Source organism: Dama dama, chromosome 15 (assembly GCF_033118175.1).
Source record: "Dama dama isolate Ldn47 chromosome 15, ASM3311817v1, whole genome shotgun sequence".
NCBI classification, from domain to species: domain Eukaryota; kingdom Metazoa; phylum Chordata; class Mammalia; order Artiodactyla; family Cervidae; genus Dama; species Dama dama.
In genome coordinates this window covers 10,075,702-10,090,775 of record NC_083695.1, presented here as the reverse complement: position 1 = coordinate 10,090,775, position 15,074 = coordinate 10,075,702, and the positions used below count along the sequence as shown (strand labels likewise).

The 15,074-nt window shown below is 36.5% G+C and overlaps 1 protein-coding gene across 6 annotated transcripts in view; it reads right to left on the bottom strand.

Moving 5' to 3' along the window:
• ARID4B (AT-rich interaction domain 4B) overlaps window positions 1-15,074 on the bottom strand; it is a 133,521-nt gene that overhangs the window by 15,896 nt on the left and 102,551 nt on the right. For all 6 annotated transcript variants that reach the window (XR_009696032.1, XM_061161450.1, XM_061161453.1 and 3 more), the window contains 2 exons: window positions 6,950-7,034; window positions 4,270-4,468 (listed from right to left, as the gene is read on the bottom strand). Coding sequence is in view for 5 of the 6 variants with exons in the window: in XM_061161450.1 (XP_061017433.1) it covers window positions 4,270-4,468; window positions 6,950-7,034 (284 nt within the window). In the remaining variant the exon portion in view is untranslated. The remainder of the gene's footprint in view (window positions 1-4,269; window positions 4,469-6,949; window positions 7,035-15,074) is intronic.

Genomic DNA, 15,074 nt, shown 5'->3' with positions numbered 1-15,074 from the left:
TATTCTTGCCACCTTTCTTAATCTCTTCTTCTTTTATTAGGTCCTTACCATTTCTCTCCTTTATCATGCCCATTCTTACATGAAATGTTCCCTTGCTATTCCAGTTTTCTTGAAGAGATCTCTAGTCTTTCCCCATTCAATTATATTCCTCTATTTCTTTGCACTGATCACTGAGGAAAGCTTTCTTATCTCTCCTTGCTATTCTTTGGAAGTCTGCATTCAGTTGAGCGTATCTTTCCTGTTCTCCCTTGCCTTTCACTTGTCTTCTTTTCTCAGCTTTATTTGCAAAGCCTCCTCAGACAACCACTTTGCTTCTTGCATTTCTTTTCTCAGGGATGGTTCTGGTCACTGCCTCCCGTACAATTGTTACAAACCTCCATCCATAGTTCAGGCACTCTGTCTACAAGATCTAATCCCTTAAATCTATTCATCACCTCTGGTGTATAATCATAAGGGATTTCATTTAGGGCGTACCTGAATGGCTTAGAGGTTTTCCCCACTTTCTTCAATTTAAGCCTCTATTTTGCAATAAGAAGCTCATGATCTGAGCCACAGTCGGCTCCAGGTGTTGTTTTTGCTGACTGTATAGAGCTTCTCCATCTTTGGCTGAAAAGAATATAATCAATTTGATTTTGGTATTGACCATCTGGGGATGTCCATGTACAGAGTCGTCTCTTGTGTTGTTGGAAAAGGATGTTTGCTATGACCAACCAGAGTGTTTTCTTGACAAAACTCTGTCAGCCTTTGCCCTGCTTCATTTTGTACTCCAAGGCCAAACTTATCAGTTATTCCAGGTACCTCTTGACTTCCTACTACTTTTGCATTCCAATCCCCTATGATGAAAAGGACTTTTTTTTTTTTTTTTTTGGTGTTAGTTCTAGGTCTTGTAGGTCTTCATAAATAAGTCAACTTCAGGCACTTCAACATTAGTGGTTGGGCACAGACTTGGATTACTGTGATGTTGAATGGTTTGCCTTGCAAACGAATTGAGATCATTCTGTCATTTTTGAGACTGCACCCAAGTACTGCATTTCAGACTCTTCTGTCGGGTATTAGGGCTATTCCATTTCTTCTAAGGGATTCTTGCCTGCACTAGTAGATATAATAGGTCATCTGAATTAAATTTGCCCATTCCTGTCCATTTTAGTTCACTGATTTCTAAGATGTCAACGTTCACTCTTGCCATCTCCTTCTTGACCACGTCCAATTTACCTTGATTCATGGACCTAACATTCTGGGTTCCTATTCTATATTGTTCTGCACAGCATTAGACTTTACTTTCACACCAGACACATCCACAACTGAATGTCATTTCCACTTCGGCGTAGCTGCTTTATTCTTTCTGATCTAGGTGGCTCATCTTCAGGTGTCATATCTTTTTGCCTTTTCATACTGTTCATGGGAAGAGTACTGGAGTGGTCTGCCATTCTCCCCTTCAGTGGACCAAATCACTTTTTCAGAACTCTCCACTGTGACCCGTCTACCTTGGATGGCCCTACACAGCATGGCTCATAGCTTCACTGAGTTATGCAAGCCTCTTCACTATGGCAAGGCTGTGATCAATGAAGGAGCAAGTAATACATATACACAGTGAAAACTAATTTACTCTCATAACAAAACACCAACAGCTCCTCTTTTCTTCCTTCCACAGCTTCCAAAATCTCATTAACTATTTCCATTCATAGTTACTATCATCATCTCTTAATAATATACTATTTGTTGATATATATATAAGCAACGAGAATTCTCTTATTAATACCTCCATCCCCTTCTGCCACACTTTGTATATAAGTGGTGTTGGAAAAGCTGGACTGTTAAATGTAAATCAATGAAGTCAGAACACACCCACAGACCATACACAAAAATACACTCAAAACAGTTAAGTATAAGACATGACACCCTAAATCTCCTAGAAGAGATCACAGACAAAACATTCTCTGACATAAATTGTACCAATGTTTTCTTAGGTTCATTTCCCAAGGCACTAGAAATAAAAGCAAAAATAAACAAATGTGACCTAATCAAATTAGTTAAGATTTTGCACTACAAAGGAAATCACAACCTATGGACTGAGAGAAAATATTTGCAAACAATGCAACTGACAAGGCTTAATTTCCAAAACATACAAATTGCTCATACAACTCAACAACAACAAAAAAAGAACAAACAATCCAACTGAAAAATGGGCAGAAGACCTAAAAAGCAGACAGACAGATGGCCAACAGGCACATGAAAAGATGCTCAACATCACTAAGTATCAGAGAAATGCAAATCAAAACTACAGTGAGGCACCAGTCAGAATGGCCATCATTAAAAAGTTTCCTAATAACAAATGCTGGAGAAGATGTGGAGAAAAGGGGACCCTCGTACACTGCTGGTGGGGAAGTAAACTGGTGCAGCCACTGTGGAAAAGAGTATGGAGGCTCCTTAAAAAAGCTATAAACAGAGTTTTTGTCTTTCTTGCTGTATGATTCAACAATCCCACTCCTGGGACATCTGGAAAAAACTATAATTTGAAAAGATACATGTATCCCAATGTTCATAGCAGCAGTATTTATAACAGGCAAGACATGGAAGCAACCCTAAATGGCCACTGACAGATAAATGGATAAATAAGATGTGGTACATACATACAATGAGATACTACTCAGCCATACAAAAAGAAGGAAACGAGGCCATTTGAAGCAAGATGGACGGATCTAGAGATTATCACACTAAACAAAGTTAAATCAGAGAAAGCAAATACCATATATCATCACTGACATGTGGAATCTTAACTATGACACAAATTATTTATGAAACAGAAACAGACTTGAAGACGTAGAAAACAAACTTATGATTAACAAAGGGGAAAAGGAGTGGAGAGGGTAAGTTAGGAGTTTGGGATTAGCAGATACAAACTACTATATATAAAATAAACAACAAGGTTTATAGCACAGGGAATTCTATTCAAAATCTTGTAATAAACCAAAAAGGAAAAGAGTATGAAAAAAGACTACATATATAACTGAACCACTTTGCTATATACCAGAAACTAACACAGCATTGTTAATCAACTCGACTACAATAAAGAAGAATGAAATCAGAAACAAGATATTGCACCCACCCATTTTATAAGAACAGAATCACATGAAGCATTGCAGAAAACAAAGAGTTCTTAAAAAGTAAAAACACTACAGCTGTCAATAAGCATTACAGTACCAAACAGTAAAAGGATTAAAAGATAAAATCAAGAAAATTTCTAAGAAACTAGAAGACAGAACAATCAATAATGTGTCTCTGAGAAAAGGTAACTATATTAAGAGTATACTGCAGAAGGTTCAACATTAATATAATGGCAGGGTTCAAAAGAGAGAAAGGGAGTAAAGGAGGGTAGGGGAAAGAATATGGAAGTGTAGAGGAGAAAAATCAACAAAATATTTCAAGAAAACTATCCAAAACAGAAAGATACAAGTTTCTAGAATGAAGCAGCTTAGCAAGTACACATTACAATAGATGAAAATACATCCACAAAAGGGATAATCTCTGTGCAATTTGAAGACATTAAAAACAAAGATTCAAGATTTCAGAGAAAGGGAAGGCAAAAAACAAGCCATAAAACAAGTCACCCACAAAGAATCAGGGCCAAGAGCTCTGGACTTCACATGGAACACTGAAGGAAAAATACAGCTGAACAATGCCAATAAAATAATTAAGGAAAAACTTCCAACCCTGATAGACCACAAATAATATATTTTCAAATGTGGACAGTCTCTAAAAATTTATCTTCCATCTTATTCACTTGTTCTTAACATCTGCTAGAGAATGGAGAGCATAATTCCTGAGAGATAATTCCGAAGAGATATTCCTGAGAGCCCTGATGTTTCCTAGAAGGCCCTGATAACCTTGCCCCACTGAATTACCTTACAGAGGTCTTTGTAGACTGACAACGAAGCTGAATATGACCTGGAAACTCTATTCAGATGAGCCTTCATTAAAGTGGAAATACTGTCTGTTTTTTACATAGTTAGGTTTATGTTTGCCAAAGTTTTTAAAAAAGTAAATAATATCCTCTTTAGGAATATATACAGGTTTAATACAATTGTAAAAAAAGTAAAATTAATGGCTGATTTCAAATAATAACAGAGTCAACAAAGTTACAGTTCAATTAAAAAAGAGAACTTCATAATGTTACTGAATTACCTTTATAGCATTTGATTTATAAAAATCAAAAACATTTAAACAATTAAAACAAATACTTGCATGCAACAGGATGCTCGTTATGTTTACCTTGAAGTCCATTAAGGATAGAAGTGATTTCTATGGATTTAATATGAGCTGTATCAGAGTTCTTGGCATCAGTAAGATCCAATTTGGATACCATTTCAGGAGATGGATTTGTCTGAAATGGCGGTTTTGACAAGCGCCGGAGTTTACAGTTTTTAGGAGAATATTTTTCATCTTTGTCTTTTTCTTTGTCTAATTTATTCTAAGTTAAGGGAAAAAAGGTATCCTATGTTAGTCATAATTTATCATGAAGCATTCATTAGTACCAATGCTAAAACTCATTTTTAACTCAAAGCTGTAGACTACATTACTAAAAAACATAAAAAGAATATAAAGAAAAACAGTCAGAGATGTTTTCTCAAACTTATCTAACAAATATTATAGGATGAGAAATAAAGTTTTTACTATTTATATTTTAATAATGGAAATAAATTAGCAATCAGATAGGCAATTAAGAAAAGCAAACCTCCATTCTGCTAATAATTGATGTTATAAATTCTATAAAAATGAAATCACAATAGGCTTAAATATTTATTTTTTAAAAAAGAAACACAATTTCAATCTGGTAGTTTTAAAACCTGGAAGATTCTCAATATAAAATGAGGGTTGGGAATGATAAAATTTCAGTTATCTTCAGTTGACAACTGGAAAGAAACAAATGACTTGCTATAAAGTCAAGTCAGTGGGACATCCTTCCTGCATCATTGATAAATTAATGTTTCATGAAAAAATGAGAAATTTTCCCAAATTCTCTATTTATGAATAGATGGGCAGGGGCTAATATATTTCCTGGAAACTTTTTAAAAATTTGCTTTTAAAATAATTTATAGAAAAAATAATTTAGACAAGCTTCTAAGTGATATTGTAGAGCATGACGCAGCAGGAGACAATTCTGAAGTCCTGTTAAACAGGACTTTAATGTTTCAAAACATTAAAAAGATTTAATCGTACTATAGATTGCTGAGTGACTATTTTCACAGTTCTCCCATAGACGGTACAGAGCTGGTATCATTCTGGATACATAGAAGTTAATTCTATTTAGGATAGTGGTTCTCCAAGTATGGACCATGGGCCCAGAGACCTTAGCACCTCCTGGCAATTTAAGTGAAAACTCCTCGAACCAGACTCAGATCCAGTGAACCACGATCACTGGGGATGGGAACAAGTAATCTGAGTTTCACCAAGTTTCTCCAGGTGACTGTGACACATGCTTAAGTGTGAGATCCACTAACTTAGAGCACCTGAGCTGAAGATTCTGGAAGCACTCAAAAGGCTTATGTGTACCAAAGCTTATCAATGATTAGTGCTGTTCTAATTTTCCTATTCTTGCCAGCCTTTTCATCAGTTTATACCAGAGATCATAATATACCATGCAGTCTGAAGGCAGAAATAGTCTACGCCATGCAAAGTTCAAATATGGCCTTTAATGGCTGTCAGAGAACAGCTTGAAAACAGTGGTTCTCAGAGCCAGATGAGATCAAGGGATGGGTATACTATTATTAAATAATTTTTAGGAAGCTTTTCCAAAATTCACATGTCTCTTCCCTAATGATGAACATTTTAAATGCCTGGGAGGGGCCTAGAACTAAACTGAGACATAAATAAATATTTAGAAAAAATTCCCCAAGTAATATTCTAATATTGCTTCTCCTACCCCTACCCTATCCTCTACCTGAGAAATACTACTCCTAAAACTTGCTCTGTGCAAGGAAACAGGCTTTTTACTGCCACACACACCAAATTCCTCTAGTAGCTTAGGAGCAATAGCATGACTTCCACATCTCCCAGTAAAGACCAAGAGTGTCCTGAATTGTAGCTACTGAGTTGCCAAACCAAAACTTTAAAAATATGAACCCAGTTTCATTGTGAGAAAAGAATAATCACTTTAGGGGAAAAATTTCGTACATAGGGCCACTAAGGTATCATTTAGCCAGAGAGTAAATAGCGCCTCACTTTTAAAATGAAAATTGAATTTCAGGAGGACTATTAAACACTTCAACTATATATACCATTCAAAGTAGCAAAAAGCCATTAAGAGATAAAAAATATTCTAAAACCTAGTGAATGGTCTGTTTTCTAATAAAACATTAAAAAGATTTAATCTTAGAATGAACAAGACTAATTCCTAATTCCACATAAAACTAACATTAATTTCCATATGAGCGCATTATTAATAGATTCCCCATGGTATCTATGCAGCGTGTGCCTCTTGGGGTCTCGTGAACACATTCTAAGGCACTATCTGTAGCGCCAGAAAGACGAAGGAAAAAAGAGCTGCAGCTAGGCTCTCCTGTGCCTTCAGGCTCCTTCTTCTCCGCCTCTGAATGGTTTACAGCTATTACAGTAACCCCAGAGTTCCCAGCTACACACTACTTCACGGCTCCCAGCTGGAGACCAGAGGTGCATGAACCAGTTGAAATGGGTAAGTGAGATCTTGGGTAAGTGGACTTACACAATGTTGGGACTAAAAAAGCGTCAAAGATCGCTTAGTACTGTTTTCAAAATGTCTTTCCATAAGCTGACAATATTAATTGTACCCAAATCTAGTATTTGATAAACTGGCTATTTCAAGAGAGTATTCCCAACTCTGTCAACACACACACACACTCTCTCTCTCATCTGGAGGAAAGGTTCCTTAATTAAGAGCTATAATATACAGCAAAATATATTTTGCTTTTATTACCTTTATTTTCTTGCGATGTTTTATCTTGGGCACATTTTTATCAGCAGGTCTTACTATTTTATCTGCTTTAATCCATTCATCATACCTAAAATCAAAGGAAATTAACATAAATATACAAAACACATACTATAGAAGGAACTATGCCATATTAAAGAGAAATTCATAAATAGAATCATAATATTGTAAAACCTTGGGGGCCACTAAGTTCAACCTTCTGGTTTAAGGAACAAAGTTACCGAGGCTCAAAGAGAGATGTAGTGGCCTGTCCCAGGACATACTTTCAGCTACTAGCTGAGCCAATGCTCAACTAGGTCTCTGGATTCCTGGACCAGCACTACTTCCTGTTATACCAAAGAGAAACCAAAGCTGTACAATAACCATTAAGAGCACTCACAGTATTTCCTATATTTTTTTTGGTTTACTTTGTTCTTTTCTGAAGCAGCAAGTAGTTCATTTTCCCCTAAACATATCAGGAAGCTAAGGGGAAGCATGACTGCCAAGTTTTCAGGCTTTGGAGTTGCTGCCTACGTATACAGACGGCTGAGAATCAACAGTTGTGATGAGTTCTCCACTCCGTGCTGGCTGTCTTCGGGAGTTCACAGGGCACAAGCTACTACTGACTGCAATAAATCTATTTGTTTAAGGGGGGGTGGGGGAGTTTAATTTTGTAACAAACTCAGCTAGAAAGAAGAAACATTAAACCTCTTTTTACATTTGAAAGTTACATACATTTATTCTGGAAAATGGAAAACTGATTGACATTTTTAACTCGAGAACATGAAAAACTGAAAATGAGCTTTTACATTAAAATGTCCTCATTATTAGAGACATTAAGTGAAGTAAGAAAGACCCTGAGTCAGTAAGTAAATGATTTAGGTCATTATCTTACTAGTAAATTATATTCTTGCTCTAGAGTAGGCCTGGGTACATACATGTTAAGTCCCTTCAAATGTGTCCAACTCTTCTCGACCCTATGGAGTGTAGCCCACCAGGCTCCTCTGTCCACAGGAGTGTCTAGGCAAGAATACTGGAGTGGGTTGCTTTGCCCTCCTCCAGGGGATTGTCCCAACCCAGGGATCAAGCCTATGTCTCTTACATTTCCTGCATTGGCAGGCAGCTTCTTTACCACTAGCGCCAGCTGGGAAGCCCCAGAATAGGTCTAGCAAGTATCTGTAAGGACTTCCAGGCAGAGCTAGACTGCTGGTGCAAATTATGGCCTGCAGCAACGTTGACAGCTCAACCCCCACAAGGGCTAGGCTGCTGTCTGCCGGAAGCTGGTGAGGGCCACAGTGATAATCAGAAAGGATGAGAAAAGGATGGAATGAGTTCTAGAAAAGTCTTTACATAATCCCTGCTGACTAGCTATGTGGTCAAGACATTCCCAACCTCAGACTTAAGTTTATTCGGTATAAAGCAAATATTATTCTTCTACTAAAAACACTCCTCTGGTATGTATACTGGCACATTAGCACCTACCTGTATATTTACATATTTAAAATTTTCCCATTAATGCTAAAAACTGCATTATGCTTGAGAAGAAAGCAATTTAGCCCCTGACAATATTAGAGAGTGAAGGTGAAGAATACACAGAAAATACCTCCACCCTCTGCAAAGTTGGATGTGAACTTCTAGAAACTGCCCTTATTAGAATATAGTTACGGAAATTAATGCTATGTACTTTAAAAAAAGAAACACAACACACTGTTTTCTTATGAGAAAAACTAAAAATAGTTCATGATGGATACACATATCATCAACATAAGCTAAACAAAGATATAATAGTATTTTAACCTTTCTTAACCCAAGACTCTGCTGTATAGTTAATTTTGTAATGCGAGGCATTTTGACTACCAGTAAGTGTACTACTCAATTCGACTTGGATTTTCGACATGAATTATATGTCAAATTAGGATAAATTTCAAATTAGGATAAAACAGTAGCTTTCAGTGTAAGAACATCACCAAGACACTGTACCCTTGTATATTTTATATGGAGCATCAAACACATCAAACAAGCAAAAAATAGTCACTGTCTTCATAGTACAATGTGCACTGTGAAAATGATTTCTTTATGACTTAAGAGATAAAGTATGTTACTTAAAATTTCTTAGGAACAAGGTAGGAGGAACCTATACATAAATAAAATAATGGCTACTCCATATGGCACAGGCTGATGCTTGCTACCTAAGCACCACTAGAGTACAGATGCTATATAGTAAACATTTTCTCCTCTCCTCAAATATAAACTAAGGATGGTATGAGAGGACTGGTTATCAGACCTTGAGTAATGAATCTGGGGGTGGAAGCAAAGTTGAGTCAGGAAAAAAGCTAAAGAGAAAGGTATCTGGAATTAGATGAAACAAGCTATACATGCTTCTAAAATATTTGAATAGTAGTCATTAAACACTATAGTCTTAACTAAACTATGTAACAATCATTTTTTAAGTTACTGATCATTCTTCATAGCTTCAGGAGATTCCTTGAAAAATTCTTTAGATATGTTTCCTACTAGAGTAATTATATGGTAATATATGGTTCCGTAAGTATTAGCTAATATTACATGACCCCATTATTATTTGCCCCCTTCTATTCCATTTTCTCCATGCTTTTTCTTTGTTTAGGCATTCCTTTGTTCTAATACTATTCTTTTAGATTTTGTCTTTTCTCAGTCAGATTTTGGAGAAGGAAGTGGCAGCCCACTCCAGTACTCTTGCCTGGAGAATTCCATGGACAGAGGAGCCTGGCGGGCTACAGTCCACGGGATCGCAAAGAGTCACATGACTGTGAAACTAACTTTCACTTTTCAGTCAGGTTTATGCTCTTTTCATAAAATGTAATAATAACAGTATTGTGTTATTATAACTAATATCCTTCAGAACTAGAACATGCCTTAAAAAATCTATCAATGAATTTATTTCACAGATTAAGAAACTCAAACCATGGAAGTGAACTGATTGTTCAAAGTATAGGCTTGCCAGAAAGTACTATGTGAAGAGTTTGAGAAGAATGGGAAATGGGACTGTTAAACAATGTGACACTAGAATGACAAAGTGTGCCAGGTCCTATTCTGATCAAGCACACAGAAGAGTCCAGACCAGCACCTAAAAAGCCTCCTTAAGGATGCCAAGTAGGAATGAACCCGTGAGGAGGGAGAACAGGTGAAAACAGTGTATCAGAATTTTCGTTAAGGTAGCTGTTTCAAATTACAAATGCCCTTACCCCACATAGAGGCTGAGAAAAGTGAAAAGTCGCTGAGTCATATCTGACTCTTTGTGACCCCATAGACTGTACAGACCATGTAATTCTCTAGGCCAGAATACTGGAGTGAGTAGACATTCTCTTCTCCGGGGGATCTTCCCAACCCAGGTCTCCCGCACTGCAGGCACATTCTTTACCACTGAGCCACCAGGGAAGCCCAAGAATACTGGAGTGGGTAGCTTATCCCTTCTCCAGGGGATCTTCCTGACCCAGGAGTCAAAGCCGGGTCTCCTGCACTGCAGGCGGATTCTTTACCAGCTGAGCTACCAGGGGAGCCCTGAGGTTGAGACCACCGATGTAAACATTAACAGACAAACGTTTCAGAATGTAATGAGGTTCTAAATATCACTTTAGTTGCCTGACTAATGTTACAAGGGGAAAAAAATGACCAGAAAATAAACTGATGTCATAACTAATCACTGTATTTTAAGTATAAAGAAATGCTCTTGCCCGTTATGTAATTACTCATTAGAGTATTATTCAAGAGTTCTATTTTCTTTACAGAATACTTTCAAAGAACATAAAGGAGAGAAAAAGAAATTCATGCAGGAGAAAAAAGCAAACTGATATTCCCCAGAATTACTACTGACATTAAATTATGTAAGACAGAGTTAGGCCAGTTTAATTTTTATTTTACTAGTGTTTGTTAATTTAAATAAAGGAGGTAATACTCATGGATTAAGATCTCTGATTCCCTATCAAATACCAAGAATGAAGATTTGAGTAAAATAAAGAGAATTAAGATCAGAACTACAAAAAAAGCTGTCACTGAATCTGTTTATTCTATATGAACTTAAAACTTTTTATGTAGTATATTTAATATTTATTAAAAAGAGATTACAACATATTTACTTTAGGCATAAGTATGTAGTCCAAGAAGACAGAATATAGGAAAATTAGTTCAAATTTAAATATCTTGCATGAAAAAATGAAATAATGGGGAGGTGGCAAAGAGCATAAAAATGTGGCTTTAAAAAAAAAAGAGAGACCATAAAACATGTCTCAATGTCTCCTCAGGGCATCATACCAAGTAGGATATTGATTCATCCTTCAAAATAACCTCTTTATGAGGTGGATGAACCTAGAACCTATTATACAGAGTGAAGTAAGTCAGAAAGAGAAAGATAAATACCATATTCTAACACACATATACAGAATCTAGAAAAATGGTACTGAAGAATTTATTTACAGGGCAGCAATGGAGAAACAGACATAGAGAATAGACTCACGGACATGGGGAGAGGGGAGGAGAGGGTGAGATGTGTGGAAAGAGTAAGATGGAAACTTACATTACCAAATGCGAAATAGACAGCCAACGGGAATCAGCTGTATGGCCTAGGAAACTCAAACAGGGGTTCTGTATCAACCTAGACGGGTGGGGTGGGGAGGGAGATGGGAGGGAGCTTCAAAGGGGAGGGGGTATATGTATACCTATGGCTGATTCATATTGAGGTTTGACAGAACAACAAAATTCTATAAAGCAAATATACTTCTGTTAAAAATAAATAAATAAATAAAACATAACTTCTTTAAAGAAAACAGGAATTTTTAAAACTAAGTCAAATATAAATTTTCTGGTTTTAAGATGCTTTCCTCCTTCTCTCAAACATTCCCAAATATATGAACATGCTTTCATCCCTCAGCCACAGTGGTCATCCTGTTCCAGTGGCTCTCCGGTATTCTTGAGTCTGCTTTAAATACCACAAAGGGAATCAAGACAGTAGAATGCATGTTCTGATGGGGGCTCTCAACTGTGAATGAAGAACACTCTTAACAGCTATTCAGGGCAACAGATATTCCAAGAAACCACTTCATTGCTAAATACCTAGATTTTCCCCCAAGGATAGCAGGCCCATTGCTGTCAGCTACCATGTTTTATGATGATGCAGCTTGAAAACTAGAAAAGAAATTGAAGCTAAGCGGTTGGCCTATGAACAAAATAACTTGCAACTTTAATTCAAGCAACAGAGTTTTATGAGAATGTCTGAGAAAAATCAAGTACTCTAGATTATTGACAAAAACTGTACCGCCTACATGCATGCATGCTAAGTTACTTCAGTCATGTCCGACTCATTGCGACCCTAGAGACTGTAGCCCGCCAAGCTCCTCTGTCCATGGTATCCTCCAGGCAAGAATACTGGAGTCGGTTGCCACTTCCTTCTCCAGTACTGCCTATAATTGGGACTTTAAATTTAGAAATTATGAACTGAAGACAGCAATTGGCCTGTTCATGACAAAAGGAAATATAGCTTGCAAGAGCACAAGGAAACGAAGATTACTACTTTCATTAAACAACAAATATTAAAAAACCAAAAAAAACAAATACTGAAACAAATATGAACAAACACTGAATACAAAAATGAAGACTAAACCTGTTAGTGATTAGACCATACTTTTTCAACTCAGTTATCAATAAACTCTTTGTAATTAATGTGTGGAGCCTAGATAAGTATCTCATCTGATATTTAAAGTACTAAAGAAAATATTTTCAAAGAATATACTGACTTGGGAAAATCTGCTGGGATCATCTAACGTTCAACTAATGGAATAAACATGAAAGAACAGAGTGTGGGCAACCCATTTAACTTCTAGCAGTTGGCTCCCTGACCTACATAAAATGAAGAAAAGTAGAACAGATGATCCCCCAAATTAAAAACTCGAACGAAACCCCAGACTAGAAGTCTGCACAAGGGCTTGTTCACTGGACAAATACTTGTTAGGCACCTGTCATGTGACAGCCTCTGCACGAGGCGCTGGGTAATGAAAGCACCACAGTATCTTCTCAAGGAGCTTACAACTTAACACAGAGGACAACAGCAGTCAGCCATTACACGGCAACAATACCAATCTTCTGAACCCTTCCCAAAAAAGCAGCTACATAATATTTGAAATTCTAATGTGTTGAATTAAAATACTTATACAAAGCTAAAAGGAACCATTCAGAGACCATAGCATACTTGCTCTCACCAGAGAAAAATAGAGTTCTAAAAAGAATACGTTTTGATTTTTGTTTGGATGTGTTGGCAAATCATCTAAGAAATCATTTAGCAACAATAAAAATGGAAAAGAGCATTCGTCAACCAGACATAAGATATCAAAATGGTTACTGTGCCCACAATAATTCAGATTTTGGTTCTGTTTAAACCCAACTAAACCACTTTCAAAGAAATATTATCAGTCATGTGTTTACATATACCCACACAATAATTACATGCAGAATAATGTACAAATAACTGCGAAAGCAAAGCTGAACTGACAAAATATTTTAAAACTCATTATTTAAAATACACATACAGATTGTAAAAGATAAAAATCTAGTAACCAACCATTAATATAAATGAAATATTAAAATCATCTGTGCTTTTTCTGTAGAGACTCATTTAGCAACTGCTGAACAATTAAGTACTTTGTATCTTGCCTATCTACGTGCAAAAAGATAACATACATCATAAAACTAACTTAGCTTTAAAAACCTCACATCTGAGATGAAAATTTAGGCCCTCTTAGCAGGAAAGGAATTTCCCCACTTAAACTGAGTAAGAAAATATGGGGGAAAATATGTTGTAAGAGAAAAAAAGACCAAGTTATGAGAAAAGCAGCACTAGTTATCAATTACAAACATTATAAGCAATTTAACCAGGTTACCTACTTCATGAATTTTCTATAATGATCTCAATTCAGACATTTATTTTCAACGTGAGAAAATACCTAAAGCAAAATTTATAAAGAGACCTACTGAGGACCATTTAATGCCTTTAGTCATGAACTTAAAACAGGGCTTCCCTGATGGTACAGTGACTAATAATCCACCTTACAATGCAGGGACATGGGTTTGATCCCTGGTCCGGGAAGATCCCACATGCTACAGAGCAACTAAGCCTGTACACCACAACTACTGAGTCTGAGCCCTGGAGCCCGAGTGCTGCAGCTACTGAGCCCCTGAGCCCTGGAGCCTGTGCTCTGCAAAGAGAGGAGCACCACGGTGAGAAGCCTGCGCACCGCAACTAGAGCGCAGCCCCCACTGACCACAACTAGAGAAAGCCCATGTGCAACAATGAAGAGCCTGTGCAGCCAAAAAAGTTTTAAAATAAATAAACTTAAAAAGATAAAACAAAAATAAAAGCATATTATTGAAAAAATAAAATCCTAAGCATGCTCTTAACATTTCATATTTCTATCCCATGTAACACTGTTCAAGTCACACCAAAAAAAGCAGGAACGGTTTCATCATAATAGAGAAAAGCAGAATGATAAAAACATTAATATTACTGCATCATCATATTAAACACATAAACAGTATAAGAGAATGGCATTACAATACTACAGATCTGGTTTCCTAGAAAACTTAACTGTGTAAAATGAAACAAAGGTCTTCAGGCAGAGGTAGTATATAACATTAACAACACATCACAGAACATTGTACCAGGACTATAAAGATCACTGTAAATGGTTAACAACTCTGGCACTCATTGTATGTTGTGATGCAGCTACTGACTTCTAAAAGAATCCTCGAAGTTTGTTTTATGAATATTTGATAAGTTTAGGAGGTTAGTGTTTTTGTGCACATTTAGACAAACATACTGATGTACCTGCCAATCTATAAAGCTATGAAATGGAATAGGTCCAAGTTAATGCTTTACAGTAAATATACCTACCAATCTATAAAAAATACTGATAGAACAGGTCCAGTTAAATAAACACTCCGAGAAAAGCCATTTGAGTGCAAAAATACCTGAGTTTGTTCATCTTTTTCACAAAGGAAATGTTTATTTTCACTTGTACTGAAAAGCTAACCAACTCAAAAGTCATTTTTCTAAAGAGAAATTATATTTATGTTCACTTTACTCACTGCTTATAAGCTTTCATTT